General features: G+C 39.4%; 1 protein-coding gene across 1 annotated transcript in view; it reads right to left on the bottom strand.

The window, feature by feature from the left end:
- LOC117496982 (serine/threonine-protein kinase BRSK2-like) overlaps positions 1–24,710 on the bottom strand; it is a 103,426-nt gene that overhangs the window by 45,695 nt on the left and 33,021 nt on the right. Inside the window, 1 exon segment of the mRNA XM_034148864.1 lies at positions 4,946–5,040. Coding sequence (XP_034004755.1) covers positions 4,946–5,040 — 95 coding nt within the window.

Genomic DNA, 24,710 nt, shown 5'->3' with positions numbered 1-24,710 from the left:
TACTGTGTGTGTCACTGTAATCCGAAATCAAACGTGGCTTTCTGAGTGTTAAATCCCATCTGTGCTTTTCTTCTTGTGAGATGTCATTTTTTTTAATATTGGTAATAGCCTGCTGTCCTCCAAAGTTAGGAATTCTCAAAATATTATATTTATGATATTTTTGTGGGAAAATTATGTATTCATGCTCGTCTCTTGTCCTGGGTGGCAGGTTACGTCACTTCCGCCTAAAACCCAGGAGGTATACGATCTAGCACTAACCGGGAGATGATGCCTTCAGGGTCCAACAGAAAAATACAAAATCGCTGCATCCCTCTATTGTCTCAGGGTCAGTACGTCATGCGAGGAAAAAGTTTAAAAACAGGCAAAAGGTCTGGCAAGGCGCATTGTTGTTAGAAATGGTTATTCCACTTTAGCCTGATGTTAGCTTCACACTCAGCTCCTGAATCACTCCTACAGCCTCCTCGCCTGATCGCTCCTCTTAATGAATTATGAGGATTGACTCGCGATGCAGCTTCCAAATCCTCGTTTAATTGAAACACGATGCCGGACTGAGGGGCACGAGAGGCGATACATTGGAGCATCCCCTCAGTAATCAAAGCACCATCTGTTGCAGTCAAACGGCTGCTGTCCAGTGACCAGGCTGAATATCCAGAGCGTTTATGAAGGAATACAAACAGAGAGGATCTAGGACTGAGTCATCAAACACTGAAAAGTATTGATCAGGAAAAAGTTATTAAAGTATAAGGAGTAACGCCAAAGAAAACTCAACAATATTAAAGATTCAATTCAATATTTAAAAGGCAAATCTTTACATTTCATAAGCTGGAGATGTGATTTGATTAACACACACAAAGAAAACATGATAAGCAAAATGCTGCTAATAAATATCCAGCATCATAAGTACAGTACTTGAGTAAATGTACTTAGTTACTTTCCACAACCATATGTGAATGAGCTGCAGCTCTATCTGTTAGCTGTTAGAAGCTAACGCTAGCAGCTAACCCTAGCATTAGCGGCTAACCCCCCCCCCCCCTGTGCTTCCTCTAATGAGCCTCCGTGCTGTAAATGCCAGCTCTGACATGTGGGAGCAGGCGGGGTGACGGTGTGATCTCTGAAGTAGTGCTGCAAATGTCAGACTGCTCATCTCAACAGGACACACACACACACACACACACACACACACACACACACACACACACACACACACACACACACACACACACACACACACACACACACACACACACACACACACACACACACACACACACACACACACACACACACACACACACACACACACACACACACACACACACACACACACACACACACACACACACGACAAAGGCAGAGATAGGTTAATGATGTTAACACATGTGAGATAATGCACAGGTCTGTTTCACATTCAGATATACTGTACATATATTTATAGTACATTTCAAAATATTTGATTGGACATTTCTTTAACCTGTTCCACTCTGAGCCTGTTTTTCAGGTCTCAGGCTCGAAAATGACATTCCCAGAACAAATGACCATATCTTCCCTTCTAAAAGGGTTAAATTAATAATCTTTTCTCAAAGTAATGATAAACCTGTGAGTTGGATGTAGAAGTGTCAGAATCAATATAAATGTTTTTTATTTTAAAGAAAATTCAGATTTTACATAGTAAAAAACTGTAAATTATAGTGTCTGTCCAAAAATTATTTTTTACAGATAGTGAAAACTACCCTTGGATGATGGGTTAGTAGACTAAAAGCTTTAGGAATCCAAAGTACAACATATAATAAGTACCCTGTATCAAGATTGATGCAAAACAAGTGAAATTTGACCTTTTTAGAGAGGTTTAGCCAAAAACTGGGCCATCTGGGGTCATTTGGGTGGATTTGACCTATCTCTGGCCCCCCTTGCTCGATCTGGTTGGTTGACATACCCTTGTGACCGTTAGAGCCAATAGAATCGAAGGAGGAGACTCACATAGACACACTTTGTAAAGAAAAAATGTTGCCGCTTCGCGTGTGGAAAGCGAAACTAAACTGGAGGAATGTCTCCTTCTGGAGTTTGGAAACTAAAACGCAGTTGTATTGCTTATGGATTATCAGAAATAATTTCAAAGAAGGCACAGACACATAGGATGAACCTATGGATTAACTGCAGCATCGTTTTTTTATCGTTTTAATGCCATTGAAGACCACTTTTGACCAAGGTAAGCCATATTTACTGTTTAGCTTCTTAGCTCCACATGTGATGATGTACGCTTTCGTTTAGAGCGTCGCGAATGTTTATCACTGAGTGTTGAGGTGGGCACCGGTAGATTCAGTGTCTCCAGGACACCAAAAAAGAGTGTTTGGTTGTGCATCTAGGATAAGTAATAAGGGAGTTCTGAGTGAGTTTATGTGCCTTTGTAGGTTACGTTTTTTCGTCGAGGCTAATTCAGAGGCTGAGTGCTAGCATTGTGGGTTTTTTTTGAAAAAAAAAATTAAAAAGATCAGTTAGCTGAGTTTCTTCCCGTTACATGGATATAACACATTCATAGTTTTATTCAATATTAAGATTCCTTAGACGTTGTTTCCTGCAAATGACGCGTTTATCCGCCCGGTACCGGGGGGAAGGCGTGAAACAGGTTAAGGGCTTCTCTGTTTTCAAGTATTATAAACATGATGTCATTTTTTAAATTAGGATAGTGTACATATTTTACAATTGTTTTCGGATTTAATTATATATTGGTTTCATATTTATTTTTTGATTCTGTATAATGAACATGTTTTATCATGTTTTAATTGAGGTATAATGTGCATACTTTAAATATTTTACTAGTATTTTCCTTCTATACAGCTTGTTGATAGTGTTATATACAGTATCTTATAATACAAATATATATCATATATAGTTTAAAAGCAAATGTTATCTTTAAACTTTTTTTATTGAGGAATATTTTACTTGGAATTTGGAATTTTTTGGATGATATTGCTAATTCAGATATAATTTAATATTTTTATTGTATATTTTCTTTGCATAGGTTATTTTAAATGTAGATTGATTACAAATAGTTTAAAGCTTATTGTTGGTTGCAGCTTCTTTTTCAATTAAATACTATTTTTATAAAATGTACTAAGTATTTATTCACATTTTCTTTTAAAGAGCTTTTTTTTAAAAATATAGATATATTGTTAATATCTTTTTAAAGCATTTTTTACATTTTAATTACATTTTCCATCTATGTAGCACTTTTTCTTTATTCAGATTTCCTACAAATACTTGTAAAGCATGTCTTCTGATTTGTATAGTATATTCCTTTAGCTCTATAAAGCCTATCTCAAAGCACAGAACAGAACCACATCACTTGGTGTGTTACTAGACGCAGCAGTCGAGTGTGAAAGCCTTCAAGTATCAGACACAAAGTGCATCACTGGAGGATAAAGACTTGTATTTATATGGAAATGATCTGCATGTTTCCTCTAAAAGGCTCCATGTGTAACACTGAACAAGCGAAATGTAAATGTGTCTTGTTTGGTGAACAGAGGATTCATTCATATGTAAAAAAGAAACTCAAAAGAATCCGCTGCGCGAAGTTTGGGAGAAAACAGAAGAAAGTAAACCTGCAGCACGATATGCCAAACAAAATGAGGTTTCTAGAAACTGTGACCATCATGTGGAAACACACACCTGATACAAATCATGCATGTTTATGTTTCACCTGAATATAAAGAGCTTTGAATATAGATTAAGAGACCACGGGAAAAAATGAAGTTTCAGGATAAAATAAGAAGGAATGAGGGTCACCAAATATTCAGATATCATGAAAATGTGTAATAGTTTTTTGCTGTGTATTCATTTTGAACCACTTTCTATCTTAGCTCATATTTGAATTGTGTTTTCCTTCTATGCAGCTTTATTATTAAAATGTATAATACATATGTTGTAGAATGTACCCTATGTTTGTTGCATGTTTATGCTATACAGCTTGTATAGTTATTTCAGATGTATTGCACAGATGTCCTTGTGTCTTGTAGTTCAGTTATGCTGCTTCTCAGTCATTCAAAAACATTCCATTAAATAGTAAAAGCAAGTAAACTCTTTATTTCGCAGAGGTTTCCTAATTATTTTTTGGAGATGAATGAATGTTAAGATGCTGGTTACACTTCATTGTGTGAAAAATGAGCAAGCCATTCGCAGCCTATTGCCATGACAACAGGGCTTTAGCATCTCCTAAAATAAGACGAAGAGGCGAGGAAGATTAGAGAAAGCTGCAGGGAAACCCCCCAAAACAGAGACAGACCCGGCACTAAATAAAGTCAGCAGACGGAGGAAAAAACGAGCTCCGAAACAAAAGAGAGCAGAGCAGGAAATACATAATATATGAAATTCAGCTGAGAGGCAAACAGGGGCATCTGCTGCCTCCATCCCAACATCCACAACTAATTAAAACACAACAGGATGGTTATCAGACGGGGAGGAACGTGACGGGGAGGAACGTGACGTGAAAACATATTTTTCTTTCAATTGCCAACTTTTTTAAAAGGAGAAACACCTCTGCTGAACAAAGGACATACAAAGTATCACACACACACACGCACACGCACACGCACTTACACACACACACACACACAGGAAGCTGGCGTTCAGCACTGTGACTCAGCCGGCCCCATTAAGCTGCATCCAGCTGTTTGTTAATGTGCAGGTGGGCAGAGACCTGGTGACAGTAATAAGAACAAAGAGCAGGACGGACGGACGGACGGACGGACGGACGGACACATGGACACACGGACACACACACACACACACACACACACACACACACACACACACACACACACACACACACACACACACACACACACACACACACACACACACACACACACACACACACACACACACACACACACACACACACACACACACACACACACACACACACACACACACACCAAATCACACTTACCTTCATAAGCACAGACTCGCTGAGCTTTTCTCTGTTGACAATTTTTACAGCGACTTTCTGACACGTCACACAGTGGATGCCGAGCTTCACCAGACCTGAAACACAGAATAAAATGTACTTACAGTAATATCAAATCATTTCAAGGGATCAAAATGTCTCAACAAGCACAACAACCCTTGATTAGACAGAAGTCATCATGGAGCACCAGAAAGCGAATCCAACGCAGGGAATGTCCAAAATAAAATATTGTGTGCATCTTGTGTCAACGAGAAACTTCCAACAGTACAAAGAACAATAGTTTATATCTCTGTACTTGACCTGTGGCTTTCCCTGGTAAGAACATTCCTTTCTTTGTTGGGCGGCAAAAAGGGTCGATGGTTGCCCCCTCTCTTAATTAAATAGGTAAATCAACCTCTGCCCAAATCACCCTAAAGCGACCTTTTAAAAATAAAAGCATTAAAAACTACGATCTAATAAAGTTAGACTGAAACACTCTTCTGTGCACCAGTCTATCCTAAATGAAATATGACGTTAAATCCTAGATCGAATGTGTGTTTAATGGTCTCAAACATATTGTCTGTTTCCTTGTTTCTTGTCTTTCATATTTGTCCTTGTGTATGTTGCAAATGGAGCTGCTGCTGCAAGAAAGTAAATAAAGTATTATCTGTCTATCTGTTTTGTCCCCATACTGTCTGTTAAAGCGTGATATATAGACACTATCGTCAAAACAAATGAAAATACACCTGTATGTTGTTCTTATGGTAAAGATTATTATCTGCTACTCTTCAAATCTGTATTTTCTTTGTCAGTTTTCAAACCAGGTGGATAAAAATGCACACGTTTTGCATTCTGCTTCACCCGAGTCTTCCTTTCATTACGTACTTCTGAGAACTCTCCACGACAGAAATGTCAACACACTCCACTTTTATCTTAGTAAAGCCACAATGACTCCATCCGTCTCCATCAAAAGCCCCGACACCAGGGAGAGGCTTTCCCTTTGTACTGAAGGTCTGCGGCTGGAAATGCCACTGCGCATACTGTATGCACCTCTTCATTACTTTGAGATGCATGTATATTCCACAGGAGATGAGCGGCTGACTGTTTGAAGGGTGATTTCCCTGTGGGGTGTCCAGAGGGAACATCTATAAGCAGCGCGGGGGGGCAATATGGCCACCTGGGGGCTCTTTAATGTCTCCGAAATGGATCCAAAGAGCATCCTGGGCGACATTCACTGAGTCTCATTGATCTTGTAGTGAAAACAAAACACGAGGATGCATAGACAACCACAACTTCCTGTGTGTGTTTGACCCCTTAAGTTACATCTCCAAAGGTAAGCTACATCAAGCTCTGAGATCATTTAAAGCACAAACATACGGGAGGGTTCAGGAATAACATGCAAGAGATAGAAAGAAAGGCGCGTATATCGTTAGTGATAAATACTGTGTGTTAAAGTCCACTTTCTGAACACAGCGCCTCAGTCCGAACACACAGCTGAGGATTTTTTATTCCAGTATAAAAACCATAACAGCACTTTGTGTTTGACATTTATCGCTTCCCGGTTATTAACATCATTATGTAGCTCAGAACCGGGCTCTTAAGTAATAATCCCTGACATTTTCACATCAAGAACCATCACTTTAGTTCTCTCTGCCTCGGTTATCATAAAATAAACGAGTACAGGAAACATCTTATATTTTCTGTTTGAAACATCTTTCTATTTGTAGTCATTGTTTTACACATCTGACAGGCAAAAGCAACATATGGAAATATATGGTTATTGAAACAGTTACAGTGCAGTGGGAGATATAAATATTTCAATTAAAAGCAGGCAGAAAAGTCTTCAGCCTGGATTTAAAAACAGTAAGAGTTGCAGCGAACCTGCAGGATTCTGGGAGTTTGGTCCAGATATTTGGATAAGGGATGATTTGTTTGTGTAGCTTCTGGATCGATTTTAAATATTGATGCATCGTGTGCTCTTGTGTTGCAAGGTGAGTTCCTTATGCATGAACAATGAAGTTAAATGTAATGAAATGAAGCAGAAAAAGTGTGTTTACCATCCTTACGACAGGTATGGATTCATGTGAGGCTTGTTAATGTTTTCTAGTTGTTAATGCATGTGTCCTACATAGCTGCAACAATATTTTAAATATATGTTTTGTATCAATCAACACATGCTTGAATTAAAATGTCAAAAGTCCAGAATATTCGATTTACAATCAAATCATAAAAGGGGAGCTTGCTATTCAACTCCTTTATTTAATCTATTGTGGTTTCCCTGGAAATGAATAATTACATTTAAAAAAAAAAAAGGGAACCAAACAATTGTTTATCAACTGGTCATCAAGTGTCTTTTCAAGCACAAAGCAAAGCATTTACATCCACTATGAGAGCGGCTCTGGAACAAAGGACTGCAGGGAAACGAGGGTCGTTAACCTGAGCAGCGAACCCTCTCCTGCTGAACAAAGAAATAAATGCCACCTGCAAAACAACAACTCCCACCACACTGAGGCACTGATGGAGACAAACATCTGCAGGAAATCTTTCAGCAGGCAAATTAAACTCCTAAAATAAATATCCACTCTAAGCCGAACCCAGCTGCTGGTATTTGTGCTGTAGATGAAGTGGGAAATGATTGACAATGCAGTTAAAAACTAGCAGATAAGAAGACAGAAATGTAGGGAGCAGGATCTGGTGGAGACCAAAACTGAGCTCAAAGAAAAGTACGACCACCACACTGTTCCACGCGTAGATACACAAATCAGAAGGGAAATTAAACCAACATCGAAGAGGAACAGAACTGATTCAAGAACTGAGTTTCATTGACTTCGAGGAGCGTTGATCTGTTCTCTCCTTTTGACTGAATGTCATCGATAATCTTCAGGACGCGTCTATCGTTTTTCCAACCCAGTTTAAATTTAACCAAGCCTAATCCGCATTAACATAGCAAGAGAACGCCCCCGTGTTAACAACGCTGAAGTAATATCACGTCTACTTTGGACTGCTTTGGAAAAAACGATATGGGTTGTTGATCAGTCAGTGAAAAATCTTACAGCGGTCTGCAGCAGGAGGAATCGTTGTTATCCTCTGACAGTGTTGAAGAGTACAGAAGTATATAATACTCAAATATTGTTCACAGATTAAGTTCGTGCATGAGGATGTTTGTGGTCCAGCAGGAGTTAAAACAACTGCACCTCGACATCTGGGAATCTGTTATTCTGAAAGAGACAGCTGCTTTCCTCTCTGTCCTTCAGCTCTCCAACAATGACATGCCAAACTTTGACAACTGATACTGTAGGGAACAGCCGGCTGAAGTTTCCAGAAAACTTCCAGAAAAAGCCCAAACTTTCTGCAGTGATGTGACAAGTGACTGGAGATACATGTGTCTAATTTAATGTCAGTGATGGGAAACGTTTCCTCCGATATTCCGTTGATAAAACTAAAGGAATATACCGAGCAGATTCCGGTAAACTATGTACAGTAAACCCGTCAATTATTATTAATGTTGACAGGTTGTTTGTTGACCTTTAGGGGTAACACATTTCCTCACATCTCCAGCCAGAAATGTGACGACAGTGTTCTCAATGTCAGGTTAGCTTCCAATCACTCATCAAGTACATTTACAAATAATGAACAGATCGTATTTCATGAATAGCAGCATCGTATATTGTTTCTGCATCAACATGGCAACGTCGGTAAATTATCTCTTACAAGTCATGCTACAACTTTTGACACTAAAGGCAAACCTCCAAGGTTCTAGGGCTTCGCAATAACTCAAAATGTTGTCAAAATATTAGGAAGCAGAATATCGGTTAAAGGCTAAATGTGTGTTTAATAGCATTATGAATGAAGTATTTTGGAGCCATAGTGATATCCCGACCTACAAAGTACTACTCATACTAAATTGTATTCTGGAGAATTTGCAAAACATCTCTTTTGGTAAAGAATCTTTTTAAAGATGCAACCATTATCATTTTAATGAATTTTTCTCAAAGATATTGAGAATATGATGCAAAAATCATTGCATATCGCAATCAGTCAAATGATTCGCAATCCCTTTTTTTTGCCCAAATCATGCGGCCCTATATTGTTCTTATTTTCTATTGACTAAAAGAGTGTCTCCAATCAAATACAGTAGCTAAAATGAACAGTGTATTTTTCACACCAGATGTAGAAGATCTGCACCAAGCCTGAACCTGATGACTTGCTAACATGACAAAGTGTCTCAAATAGAGAGTAGCACAACACTTGTTTCCCTTCATAGACATAACAATGAGGAATCGTGGAGAAATGTGCACATATATATTAATAAGGGCTGGTGTGTGATGATGGAACAATGTCTATAGATATTATGTTCTATCTTCTGTCTATGTCCTTGTTATATACATAAGGTATTTTCAAAATAAACGTTGTCTTTAAAAGTGGGTTCAGACAATCCCAAACTATCCTCAACAAAGAGCAACATCTGGACAGAGAGAGGAGCAGCAGAGGGATCTGTCAGTCAGCGAGAAATCTGCATCTCCGACAAGATTGATGATCCTAATGCATCGCACATTTAAATCAGCCACAACAACTGAGAGCTGGCCCATTTACATGCCATTACAGAGAGGGACATCTTTGTATTATTCATCTGCACTCAAACTGTGAAACACTCATTTCAGGATTATCATTAGATTAGTTTCTGGTTTGCATCAATATCTTATTAATAGTTTTACATCGAATTTAAACATTGTAATATAAACATTGTTACATATTTGTGTTGTTATATATCAAAGTACAATGTGCACACTTCTACATATTTTATTTTATCTTCTTATTGCACATTTTTACTTTAACTTCTTATGTGTACATCAATATAGTTGTTCTATTATAATTAAACTTTTAGTGAACAATTGTACTTCTTATATTTCTATATAAAGAATATATATTCTTTATATTCTGTAGTTTTTATTTTATTGGACATTTTAACTTTAACTTCTTGTGTTTTTATCAATATTACTATTTTATTTTATTCCTAAAGTGTAAATGTCACCCAATTTCCCCTGGGATAAATAAATACAAAAGACAGTGTTGACGCTCACACACACACAGTCAATAACTCTTTTACTTTCCTGACCTCATATGAACCAAAAATATATCGAATACCTTCAAGTGTGCCCTGTATGTGCACACCAATCAGTCATTTGATGGCATTCCCCAACAATAAGGAGGTGAGAGCCCCTGCCGCACTGAAACATTGATTTAAACGCCGCCTCTTGTTTACCATAAAGGCGGAGTGGTATTCCTCACCGAGGCTAATGAGATCACGTAAATAAATATGTGCCTGAACATTGATTTCATCCCATGAATTAAGCATCGCAGACCGCTCAGCTGTCCCACCAGTGTTTCCAGATCAGTGGAGAAATATTGGATTTGAAATGATCAAGGTTTGGTTGGTCAGCTGGTGGTTTTCAAAGCAGTTCTTGTTATTGATATTTGCAGTAAATTAAGAAGGAAGGGCAGCGTGCAGGAGTGGACATGATTCAGAGGAAGAAGCATGCTTTTTGTTGCCAGAGGCTCTTCAGTCTAATCAAGGCCTTCTCTACTCGACACCAGGTATGTTTTGTAAATTAAACATGAGACTCAATGTTTAAATAAAATATGGTATACAAATCTCAGATGTTTGCAATTACTCCTAACAAGCAGTCATATACACACATGTCAACTGGATGCCATCACAATGTCAACCGTGACTAAATTCACATTTTTCTAAAGAATAAAACCTTTATTTTTGGTAATAGGAAAATGATAAGGAGATTTATGGAATAGAAGCAGAACTATATGCACACATGTTGTGTTGATTCAATGCAAATAACTCAAAACACAACAGTGAAAGACTTACCTATACCAGATACATACATTCATTTAAAAAGTACTGGTAGGTCTAGGGATAGCAGCAGCATAATGCTGAGCAATTAAAAAGCAGCACTGTTTGAAAATAGACACAACATGTCATGTCCTGCTGTTCCCCAGATCACACTGCCTTAAAATAACACACAGATCCCCGGTGATGACTCACCACGTTAATATAAATGAAAGACATTATTATAATGTGCATAAAATGAGGCCCCAACAGACCTGATTACACTGAGCATTATTAGGTTGTTGCGAATAGGAACCCCGTGGACCCCTAACTTGGAGGAGACCCCTAACTTCTTCTAGTGTTTTAATTATATAAAATATAATAAAGTTAAAAACGGACACAGATGACCTGACATTTGCTTACCTGTTATTTTAAAAAGCAGGAAGCAGCCATCCAATCGGGGGAGAGCATGAAGAGAGAACGAGAAGCAGCCGTCCAATAAGAGGAGAGCATGAAGAGAGAGCAGGAAGCAGCCATCCAATCAGGGGAAAGCATAAAGAGAGAGCAGGAAGCAGCCATCCAATCAGAGGAGAGCATGAAGAGAGAGCAGGAAGCAGCCGTCCAATCAGAGGAGAGCATGAAGAGAGAGCAGGAAGCAGCCGTCCAATCAGAGGAGAGCATGAGGAGAGAGCAGAGAAGAAGAGACCAATGGTTAGCACTTGGCACAGAAATCTACCTGGCAACAGATGATGGCGACACTCTGGCATCCAATCAGCTTTGGGCTGTTTGTTTAACTACTGTAAAGTCAAATTACTTTCATTCTGCTCCACTAAAACACATCCAGAGAAACTGAGGATGTGTGTCAAGGTTAGCCTCCCCTCCTCCATCATTTCACTCCCCCCTCCTCACCCCCTCGTTCTCCCCTGACAATCCCATTGAATACATTGAATATGATTTCCCTCCTCCTCCTCATTCTAACAAAACCAGTTTCCCTTTCTCCATTAATGAGGCACCTCACCTCCTTTTTACTCCTCCTCTTCTCCCTCCATCAGCATGTATAGAGGGGGAGGAGAGGAAGACGAGGGAGGCAGAGGAAGCAGGTCAGGATTTGAGAGGAAGAGGAAGAGTGTAAAAGTTCTAAGGCATCTATTGCTATAATCAAATAATATAACACAAAGTAATCTGATTCTGTATAATCAGTACTTTTACTTTTGGAACTTAAATTACATTTTGACGCTTATCCTGTTTTACCTAAGTATGATTATGACTGCAGGACATTAACTGAGTATTTCTACACAGTAGTATTGCTACTCGTACTCAAGTACAAGATCATAGAGTTCTTCTTCCACCCCTGGATTGACAATCGCTAATGATCACAGTAAACAATATAAGAAATCAGAGTTTTTCTGTGATGTTGCGTCATAGGATAGGGAGTTTAGCACTTTTATCCTTCATCATTTGGCTGAAGCTTTCCACGTTTTTTATTCTCATCCTCCTCTCTCTCTCTCCAGTGGCTTAATTACTGAGCTGCTGCTTCCCCCTCAACCCTGTGAGTTACATAAAACTGAACTCATTAAAGTTTTGCCATTCTCTCGCCTTGATAACATGTCCTTCAGATTGGCAGCGTGAACACTAACTACTACCATTACGTTTCCTGGCCTGAGAGCTGTCGAAAACACTCAATATCACGGAGATGTCCTAGCGTATGAATACACTATCGGCCAGATATAAAGGAGGGATGTATGGCTGATTGATTTATTTTGACCGTTTAAATTACAAAGTAAGAATCGTCATGTTGGCCTTATGAGGCAGAAGTGGGGGTCTGTCCAAAGAGTCATGAGATAGGGGTCTCAACAACCATTAAAGGGGCTACTCTGCTCATTTTCAGGTTCATATCAGTATGTAGTGTCTCTACTTTAAAGAGTCCTCTCCTGCTGATGTTCAGGTGTATATCAGTATGTAGTGTCTCTACTTTAAAGAGTCCTCTCCTGCTGATGTTCAGGTGTATATCAGTATGTAGTGTCTCTACTTTAAAGAGTCCTCTCCTGCTGATGTTCAGGTGTATATCAGTATGTAGTGTCTCTACTTTAAAGAGTCCTCTCCTGCTGATGTTCAGGTGTATATCAGTATGTAGTGTCTCTACTTTAAAGAGTCCTCTCCTGCTGATGTTCAGGTGTATATCAGTATGTAGTGTCTCTACTTTAAAGAGTCCTCTCCTGCTGATGTTCAGGTGTATATCAGTATGTAGTGTCTCTACTTTAAAGAGTCCTCTCCTGCTGATGTTCAGGTGTATATCAGTATGTAGTGTCTCTACTTTAAAGAGTCCTCTCCTGCTGATGTTCAGGTGTATATCAGTATGTAGTCTCTACTTTAAAGAGTCCTCTCCTGCTGATGTTCAGGTGTATATCAGTATGTAGTGTCTCTACTTTAAAGAGTCCTCTCCTGCTGATGTTCAGGTGTATATCAGTATGTAGTGTCTCTACTTTAAAGAGTCCTCTCCTGCTGATGTTCAGGTGTATATCAGTATGTAGTGTCTCTACTGTGACATGTCTCCATGCTTTAATGTTCAAAAAGCTCTTTATTTTTCTCATACTGTCTGTGCTGCAGCACCTCTTTTCACCCTCTGTCTGAAACCAGAGCCCAGTCTGCTCTGATTGGTTAGCTGGCCGGCTCTGTTGTGATTGCTCAACCGCTTAGAGATGACCCTCCCCTTAGCCTATCACGTACAATGTGTTGGAGCGCTAGCCAATAGAAGCAGGAGTATTACAAAGTGATGTCACTATGTTACAGAAGTAAACACAGGAGTCCAATGGAGACGTTTCAGGCCAGGGGGATTTTAGCCTTTGCAGAACATTTACATGAACAAATACCTTTATAACACACTACAGGAGAGGGAAGACCCCACCCTAAAAGGCTAAAGGAATATCTACAAAGTTCATATAAGTTTTTGTTGGCCTTTCTGACCTCTAACAGATGATTACCAGGTCATTACTGACATAACAGAGTATCTCCCCCTGCTAACGCACCTCTTTTTAATGAGGTAGAAGAAGGAGTCACTGGATTTAATCCATCAGGTACACAAGATGTATTCTTCTGCTCAGCGTGACGCCACTTTGAATTCAACAGCATTAATGAGTTGGTGATATTCAATTTCATTTTTTCATACCTCCCTCGGTGGCATTCATTTGCCGTTTGGCTGTCTTTCCATACGTTTGAATTCTCATTTCCATCCAGTTTTCGGCCCCGCTGGTTATTATTTCCACCACACTGGCAGCCAATTACATTTCAATTACCCTCAATAATAATTCTGCACTGCAACACCTCGAACAATGAAACTCATTTCTGGATCATTTTCTGTCCCGATGCCCTGACGCTGCTTCCATGATACTGTATGTGAGCATGAACCTCAGACCAGAAAATCCTGAGGGAGGACTGAGGCTTCTCTCCTGGAAATCATAATATATGAAGAATGAAAACACTAGTTTAGTAGGATTTAATAGGAAGAATATTTATGACGTGGACCAGCCAGAGGAAGTAAGTGTGTAAAATGTATTTATATTGAACTTTTTGGTTAATTAGTGACAACATGCTTCACAAGGACATTGCACTACATTCAGATGAGAGACAGAAGAGATGTGAACATGTTTGAAATGTAACATGAGATACAAAATAATACAGTGAGAAACTATGAACATGTTTTGTAGATGATTTGGAAAGAAGTACGTGTCTGCATTCAATTAAGTAGGGGTTAGGGTTAGGGGTTTGTAAGAACTTGTGAAGTTATAATTTATCGGAGATTTATTTGAGATTCTTTGGAAGTTATTTCTGATCATCAGCGAACGATTGAGAGAAAAGTCCACCCAGCGACTATTTTTGTAAGTTGAAACTTGACAAAAAGTCCCTAAAATCATTTCAAAGAGGTAATTTCATAACAATGCCAAACAGGATCATTCATTATTTAATATAAATCCACACAGTCTTTTCAGTTCCTGCTGAAATGTTATCCCTGCAGCGATGCTTTCAGGGCCTCGAGTCGCAGCTTCATAATTAGAATCTGACTGAGAGATCACTTCCTCTCTCCCTCACACACACGCACACGCGCACACACACACACACACACACACACACACACACACACACAAACACACCACCACACCACACACACACACCACACACACACACACACACACACACACAACCACACACCACACACACACACACACACACACACACACACACACACACACACACACACACACACACACACACCACACCACACACACACACCACACACACACACACACACACACACACACACACACACACACACAACTCAACACTTCCTGAGCAAATTCATTTCCAACATGACTCCAACCTGACTCGACTCGCCTGTCAGCCCGCGACTGTTAATGAGCCCCTGATGTCTCTCTCACAAAAGCACAGCAATTACTAATATAGCTACCACACACACACCACACACACACACACACCACACACACACACACACACACACACACACACACACACACACACACACACACACACACACACACACACACACACACACACCACACACACACACACACACACACACACACACACACACACACACACACACACACACACACACACACACACCTGTGCTTCGGGCCTTGCTGCCAGATGACTTTCATCACGGCCTGTGAAGTCAGAAATAAATAAATCAAATACAATGACAAAGACCCTGGGAATTTTGTATAAGGAAACTCTAGGTAACTTGAGATGTAGTGATTTTCTACGAGTGATATCTGTTCTTCATTGAGCCCTACTGTATGTATTATTGGTAACTGCTAAACCTATTGTAATATGGCCTCATTATTTTTCAAGTACAACTGTTAAATCTGATTTGTAAGGTGGTGTCTTTTGAGTTACGTTCAACGTTGTATTCAAACTGTTTGTTGGGTTTTTACATACAATTTATGGCAGGTGTTTTTAAAATAACATACGATGTACTCTGAATAAACTGAAGGCTTCTGTCCGTCACCAGCACATATGAAGTGAAGCTCTCAGTGTCCTGGTGTTTGACTCCTGCACAGCTTTGAGGCTCAGTACGCTGACTTGGCATCCTGCTGTTTTGACCCAAATACAATCCTACTTCCTGTCTACCAGACGCTGCGTTGTGATTGGATGCAAGACAACATGAGAGACAAGAAGAAGAAGACAGAGAAGAAGTATGGAGGGATTCATCCTTCCATCATAAATGAAATATATCTGAAACTGTCCACAAAATTATTTACTAAATCTCATTTTTATTTGATGTTGTTATTGCATATTTAGACTTTAACTTCTTCTGTTTAAATAATTATTTTACCCTAAAATAATTTTAAAAAAAAGAAAGACTTCCCCTGTATAAGCATGTATGCATGCACCCACACACCCACACACCCACACACCCACACACCCACACACACACACACACACACACACACACACACACACACACACACACACACACACACACACAGCATGTCCCAGCAGCCGCAGAGCTTACAGTGTCAATCGATATGACAGAACTCACTTAAGCATGTATGTACATTACACACACACACACACACTCACACACACAAACACACACATTACCCCACCCCCAGCCCACACACACACACTAACATACACACAAACAAACACGATCAGTAGCAGAGACTCAGACACGATGAAAAGAGAGGAGTTGTATCTCCTGCCACTCAGTCAACTTAATGTCCTGTACTTTATTTTACTGAGTATATTGACTTATCTGTCGACTTTTAAAGCTAGTTCTAGTAACGTTGACTATAAAAAGTTGCACAGGACACACACGCTTTGTGCCAAAAAAGGACCTTCATTGTCTGGGAGAGCGTAACTTCTAGCCGTCTGAATTTCCAAATGAAAGTGAGGCTTATAGGCAACAAAATGTAACACTGATGCTATAGGAATTATATGTAATCATTGATTAGTCAACATGTCCTTGGGGTGGAAAAGGGTATACAAATCAGTTACACTTAGTTTAATTACACTTATATGCTAATAAAAGTTTTTGATTTTGAAAAATTGACAGATGTGCTAAGGTCTAACAGTTACAATGCTGCTCACTATGCTAGCAGATTCAGATTTCATAAAAAAGGAAAAGAAAATTGTCTACCTTTTCCTTTCCTTCTCTAAAGTATTTTAATAAAGTGCATTAAGTAACGACTAGCATTCACACACACACACACACACACACACACACACACACACACACACACACACACACACACACACACACACACACACACACACACACACACACACACACACACACACACACACACACACACACACACACACACACACACACACACACACACACACACACACACATTCAGCTGTTTATAAAAGCACACAATAAACATGCTTTGCAGGCAGAGAGCACTTCCTATTCAGCTGTGCACACACACACACACACACACACACACACACACACACACACACACACACACACACACACACACACACACACACACACACACACACACACACACACACACACACACACACACACACACACACACACACACACACACACAACACACACACACACACACACACACAGACACACACACACACTCACACACACAGTGTTTCTGCTGCAGGCTGCAGAGGTGATTCCTCCGCTCCCTGCATGATGTCTTCAGAGACACTCAAAGTATTTTTAGCTCCCTCTTTCATACGCACTCGCCCTTCCCCTGACGGATCACCCTTTCAAATGCACAGCCAACGCTCAGTCTCTCAAACACATGCTCTCCTACGTCACATTTCCCTCTCCTCCCTCTCCGCCCCCTCCTTTAGTTTTCTCTGCCTTTATGAGACAAACCTTCCCCCTTTTCTTCTTATTTCCAACATTTCTTTCATCGTTTGCTGAACAAGACAGGGACGTTTTTTTGGGCCAAATTTCTCAAGGTCGCCAAGAATGATTCAGCTAATAGTGCAGAGGATGTGAGGTGGCCACTGTGAGGTGACTCTGGAAATACACCCTGAGTGGCTGAGCCTGGCTTTTGCAGTGTTTCTTGCACCGCGCGTATCGTTGGTCAATTGAGCATATGGAATTGGTCGATGAGAGAAATCGCTCTCATTTACAATTCAGCTTAAGAGAAACATAACACAAGATGATAAACGGAGATGAGGAAAACAAGAAAATGATGCGAGATATACAAACATTTTCACATTATCGTGAATTGGTCAGAAAAAGCTGCTTTATGTTATAACAGCAGCTTGAGTTTTTGCAGTCCTATACTCTCGGGTGTCCCATTTTTCTATCAGTCGGTCAGTCATACATGTACGTCTGTGGGAAACACTTCATCACAGCTTATGATGCTAATGATACTAATGTCAAGGGTCAAAGTAAACAGTTGTAATGTTAAAAGTCAAAATAGTCACTGTAGATGCTGCATTAAAATAAACAACACTGACACAAACCAAGGCAATTGAAGTGTCAACCTGCTGCCTGCAGGAATTTGACCTTCTATTGCTTCTAATTTCACCAGATCGATGCCGATCATCAATCTCCAATCACATAGTTCAATTGTTTGCCTGACTGACCGTTGTAATTGGGCTCCTTGTAGATGCAAAGTATTCTTAATCTTTGATGTGATTAGCAGAAACCTCAGAATCTGTATTTTACAGCGAATGTTTTCACTCAGAAAGTTAACGTAGAGGGAAAGTACCGGGATGGGTTGCTCTCATCTATGGAGAGTTACTTCCTCTAAGTAGTTGGGCAACTTTTTGGCCAGGACACACAGGCAAAGCCAGGCGATGTAATGCAGCTGCAACAATACGTTGATCTACTGATCTATCTGGATAATGGATTCAACGTTAGGGTACATTCTCATACACGCACAGTCAGAAAATGTTGTTTTCAGTATTCATATTTGCGGTATTTTTCAGTTTAATATCATATTAAAGGGAATATTATTGGGTTTGAATCTGACAAAACAAGACATTTAAGACTTTGACATCCTGGGATGGACGTTTTTTTATGAGTTTCTGACATTTTCTTGATTCACATAAGAGATCAGTTTATAGGAACGGGATTTAATGTCGTGCCCGAGGAAACTTTAGCAGGACTCTTTTCTCTAACAACATGAGTTTAAAACAGAAAGACGACCATGATGGGAAATCCAGCAGATTTCTTTATGTGAGGGAGAAATATGATAATAAAGTGTTGTTCGTGACTAGCCAGTGTCTCCATGGTTTCTGTCTGGTGTTGAGAGGAATGTGCAGTTTGAGTCGGTGTGTAGGCGTCACCCCCCCGACTCACTGCAGCTCACAATGACACCACTGTCAGCAGGACATAAACAAGAAACCACAGCAGGAACACCATCGTCTCTTCCCATGTCAACGGAGAGGACATCAACTGTTTTAATGTCAGATATATCTCAGGGGGAAACAATGCAAAGGTGCTTTGGCTGTTTTGAAATGTGCAATATTGATAACTTCACACCAACAATGTGTGTCTATCAACTGCTATATATTACAATCAGGTGCACTACTGTAAGTGGACATAGAAAGACAAGACAAATTCTTGAGAAAAGAGTTTAAAAATGTTTAGAGTAATGTCGTAATGAGGAGAATAGGTCAACTTGTAAAATAATTAAGGTTCTGGTGTTGAGAATAAAGACACAATGTTGCAAATTAAGAGAAAGAAGACATCAAACTATTCATATTAATATATATAATCTCTGATATATACTCTGAGCTTAACATTTCAGACATCACCATGGAACCCTCGTGCTCCTATTGGCTAGGGCTCCCACACATAGGCTAAGGGGCGGACATCTCTAAGGGGTTAACCAATCACAACAGAGCTGTTCAGCTAACCAATCAGAGCAGACTGGGCTCATGTTTGAGACAGAGGGTGAAAAGAGGTGCTGCAGCACAGGCAGTATGAGAAAAATAAAGAGCTTTTTGAACATTAAAGCATGGAGACATGTCCCAGTAGAGACACTACATACAATACAAACGTATGGTTGTGTAACGTAAGAAGAGAGAGCAGGAAAAAGTGTGTTGTACCCACTCTCTCTATACTATCCTATACTAGTTAAGACACTTTTAAAAACCCTCCTCAGGGAAGATGAAGGCACCAGCAGATTTCTCCCTGCACCATGTGACACACACACACACACACACACACACACACACACACACACACACACACACACACACACACACACACACACACACACACACACACACACACACACACACCACACACACACACACACACACACACACACACACACACACACACACACACACACACACACACACACACACACACACTAACGCTAATTATGACTAGGGGCCAGAAAGCCGAGTTTTAATTGGTCAGCTTTACGTAACAGAGCAAGAGAGCTGCAAGGACCAAAGATAAACTACGTAATTACTGGAATGATATAACTTCCACTCTGTCAGCATCAGGAGGAAGAAGAAGAGGAGGATAAATGTGAGGAAGGGGACGGAGGAACTTTGCTCCACTCGCTCATCTGTGGGAATGTCCGATCGATGGTAATGTGATCGGCGGGAGCAGAGGATGAGCGGAGGAGAGAAGATCTGTCACTTTAACTGAATCACCCAACGTAACAGAGACAAATAGACAAGGAGGGAGGCAGGAGGGAGGGGGGAGGGAGGGGGGAGGGAGGGAGGAGGGTGATAATGTGAAGGGAGGTTTAAAGGAGATGTAGTGCTGTTTCTAAATGTGTTTATTTCTGTATACCTGATGGGAGAAGTCTTAAAAACAGGAGGAGCCACAGTATGAGTCACACTGCTGTTTCTATATAAGACTGATAGAATGAGTCCAAAGAACAGAGAGAAGAAGAAGAGGGGAGAGGAGAGGAAATGAACAAAATGAAATGAAAATATAAAAGGGAAGAAAAGAGAGGATAAGATGAAGAAAAGAGGAAAATAGGAGGTGAGGAAAGAGTTAGAGAGAGAGTACAAAGGACATAGGAAAGGAGGCAAACTAAAGGAAGGTAAGAACATGAGAGGAGATAAGAGGACTGGAGATAAAGGTAAGGAAGTTAGGAGAGGAGATAGGATGAGGAGAAATGAAAGGAGATAGGACGACAGGAAAGGAAGGGTAGGTAAATAAGGACTTGTGAGGAGAGGTTATAAAAGGAAGGACAAAAGGGAAAGGAGATTGCAGAGTAAAACAGGCAAGAGAAGAAAGGAGACAGTATAACATGTTCAGAGTAAGATAGATTTGTTCCTATAAAGACATTTTTATAAAAACTGCCTTGCATTTTAATCAAACATAATGAGACGGTATTAGATTACAAAGTGTTTGTAGCCACGGACAGATTAGCAACTTCCCCAAAGACCAACAACCCCACTATAAATGACATTAAATGTCACGATAACAGCCCAGAGCTGGTGCGCTTTATTACCTAACATTAAGACTTTCAGTATCTCTATCACTGGCTAATTGTCCTTTTAAGACCTTCATTAATTCAGTTTTATACATGCTTTATTTCCAAGTTAATGTGTTGAAAAAAACACAGACAATGGACAATTAGGTATTATTCCAACTGCTTTTTTTCAGTGTATATACAGTATATAACAAATAGGGTAAAATTGAAGGCAACTTATTGGTGTTTTGGACAATAACTATTAATATCCCTTACTGTTTTAGCATAGCTAGCAAGCTACAGCACAGTAACTGAACATTGAAGAAAAGGCAGAAGATAATTCTCAATTTAGAAGTTGCACCCCTTTTACTTTGAATTATATACAAGCTTTTGGCAAAGACTCAGAGACGTATGTTAGATAACGTATGCTACTAAGTCATCATTTGGCCTGTCATTTGTTGTACTATCCATGTATTTAGGGTAAAAAGGTTTATTATAAATAGTTTTTGCCAGTATGTCTGCGTGTTTTCATCACAAAATATATTTCTAGTTAGCTGTAGGCTAGTCTTTTCTTAAAACCCCATTTGTGTGCTCGTTGCATAATGCATACTTATAGACAATAAGCTTTTTTGGTTGTAGCCGCAGAGTAGAAATGCCATTTAGTTTTATGATTCAACACCAGAATATGAGCAGATCAGTTTACAACATCTACTCAAACATGTCTGATCTGAAAGATGAGTTCACCATGTGCCTACACGCAACATAAAACACGGGGAAAGAAAATATAAGCATAAAAGAAAAGGAGCTTCCCTTGTATTATAAACCTCCTACACACATACTTAAAACACTGAATGCAATTTAATTACCTCACCCCCCTCTCATTTCCTCCCTGCTCCCAGAGGAGGAGAGGAGGATGAGATGTGAATGATAGAAAGGGAAGGATAAAGAGTGACAGAAAAGGATAATGAGTGAAAGAGAAGGATAAAGAGTAGAGAGCAGGATGAGACTTAAGGAGCGCTGACGGTGCTACGAGGAGGAGGATAGTCCTCTTTATTTAATCTCATACAAGTGTTCATAATAAGAAAAGCCTGATGAGTAAGAGGGATCATCCTGTCTGAACTGAGCAGATACTAAGACACAAAGAAAGAAAGTCACACAAAAGGGAAGTGAAGAAGGGGAATCACATGCCTCTAGTGGATGGGAAATGGCTTGCTAGTAGATCATCGTTAGATAGTTGAAACAAAAAAGTACTGCAGTGATGACATATTTCTGTAGGTTGACATGAAGGTATGCATCTCCCCGGTTTTCTAGACAAAAAGGAATGAGATGTTTCCATTGGGTTTTGGATCAAAGCAAGATAATCTCCACATATTAACACCACTTTCCTGGGCATTAGGCTATAAAGGAACAACATTATGGTCACATGACTTCACCTCACCACCGCTAAGCTAAAGGCAGCTAATGTTGGGTGTGATGGCGTTTAGTCGTCTCCTTTAGACACTTGTTAGAAACCCCTGTTTTTAAATTCACCAGTGGGGTATTTACTGACTTGTTTTATGTGATTCCATTGATTTCCAGAAGAGGGAATCAGCATCGATTGGTTTTAAGACTCATTCCCCCACCACTCTAATAGCTTATTGTCACCAGCTATACAACGAGTTAGTCTATTTGGAAGTTGGCTGCCTGCAAATGTGAGCATTCGATCCCATAGTTACGACAATTTGTGTGTGGGTAGCTTTACCAACTTCTGCCACTAGGGGAGTTACCTCCCTTTAGCACATGTATACACACAATGTTTTCTAACAGTAATGTATGGGTTCAACCCTCAAAACTTTACAGGGCATTGTTTTGACCGTCTTTTCAATAAATGTAGGTCTTTTTTTTTTTTTTTTTTAATGGGGTCAAGGTTGTTGGTCCTCGCCATGATTTCGGACCCCACACTATGAGTGTGCTAACAAGTTACGAGCCACACAATGTGACAAAGACAAACATACACACACACGCTAGTTTCTCTGCATGCATATTTGTCACGCTCTGAAGTCTTAAATAAATGTCAAACTCAATCACTGGCAAGCTATTTTTTCTATAAAAACTGCAAATTACTTAACTGGAAACATTATAACCGCAAGTGTGACGCCCCTTCTTGACATTTCCGGGGAAAGAGATTTTAGATGTGGTTTGATAACAAAAAGATTTTTAAAGGAAAGGAAAAATACAAACGGGCATAATTACTGTCGCTCTAAATGACGTCAGTTTTTCTCTTTAAAGTGACAATTCTGCAACAAAGCATCGCGCCTGATGTCTGCAGCAGCAATGAGATCATCCCCCTTTCCTCCTCCCTGTGCACCTTTATCATCTAGTCCTAAAAAAAGAGACCCCCCTCTTCCTCCTCCTCTTCTTTCCTACAAATATGCCCATTACCAGAACTCAGTTCCATTCAGCCTGAAGCTTTGAAGAGGTACATTTTGCTGGATTTTATTGTCCGCTGTTGCAACCATTTTTTAAATATCCTTCTAGAGATAACATCAAAACACATTATGGCAAGTTATGATAATAATAATGTTACAGGAGGAAAAATACGGTTCCATGATGCATTTAGAAAGTAACACTGCTTGGCGTGGATGTCTTTACAAAACATATGTTGATTATAGCTGTCTATACATTATACAGTCGTGCTGAACTAGTATACGTATATCAATACGATATGAAACTAGATATCGTCTAAGAAGTTAAAGTAAGAATGGGCAATAAAATAAAATATTATATATTTATAAAACATAAAGAGTTAAATAAAATATCTTATAAAAGTAAAACTGAATACAATATTTATATAAAATAAGAAGTAAAGTAAAGGATCCAAAAAAATGTAATAAATGAAATAAAATATTTATATTAATACAATATGTATAGAGACATAAGAAGGTAAAAGGTAAGTCAAATGTCCAATAAAAATGAAATAATATAAGACAAAAATATAATAAAATAAGAATTTGCAATAAAAAGATACAATAAAATAAATATATATTTAAAAAAAATAAGAATTTAAAAGTTACATTTTCAATAAAAAAATACAAATATGTATATAAACCTAAATAATCTCCATTACATATGATCTTAGTGATGTTAGACAAGTAGAGCTGGTGATTATGAATGAAGTTAGCGTCCTGCAGGCTTAGCAGCAGGTGTTAAAAGGAGCTCCAGTTTTGCTTAATTATCTATTTAAATAATCCCTTTTATAAAGAATTTACCAGGATAATGTCACAACCTGTTTAGGGAGGTATTCCCTGGTCCACATTAGCTGTGGGAAACGTGATTTTCTGCAGCAGTGAGCGTGAAAAATGCACTCCTGCTGCTGTGGAGTTAGAAGATGTGGCAATAATACGGATAGCTGGTTTCTAATCTCAGACACAAATCAAAACACTGGAGAAAGCATGTGCCAACTATCAGCTGACCAATGCAATGAAATTTACAGAAACAGTATTAGGAGATAGACATCGGCCACATATTAGATTACGTGCTGTTTGTCTGC

The sequence above is a fragment of the Trematomus bernacchii genome, unplaced genomic scaffold (assembly GCF_902827165.1).
Source record: "Trematomus bernacchii unplaced genomic scaffold, fTreBer1.1, whole genome shotgun sequence".
Lineage (NCBI taxonomy): Eukaryota > Metazoa > Chordata > Actinopteri > Perciformes > Nototheniidae > Trematomus > Trematomus bernacchii.
Note: the sequence above shows the minus strand (reverse complement) of the source record. Positions and strands in the feature narration are given on the sequence as shown.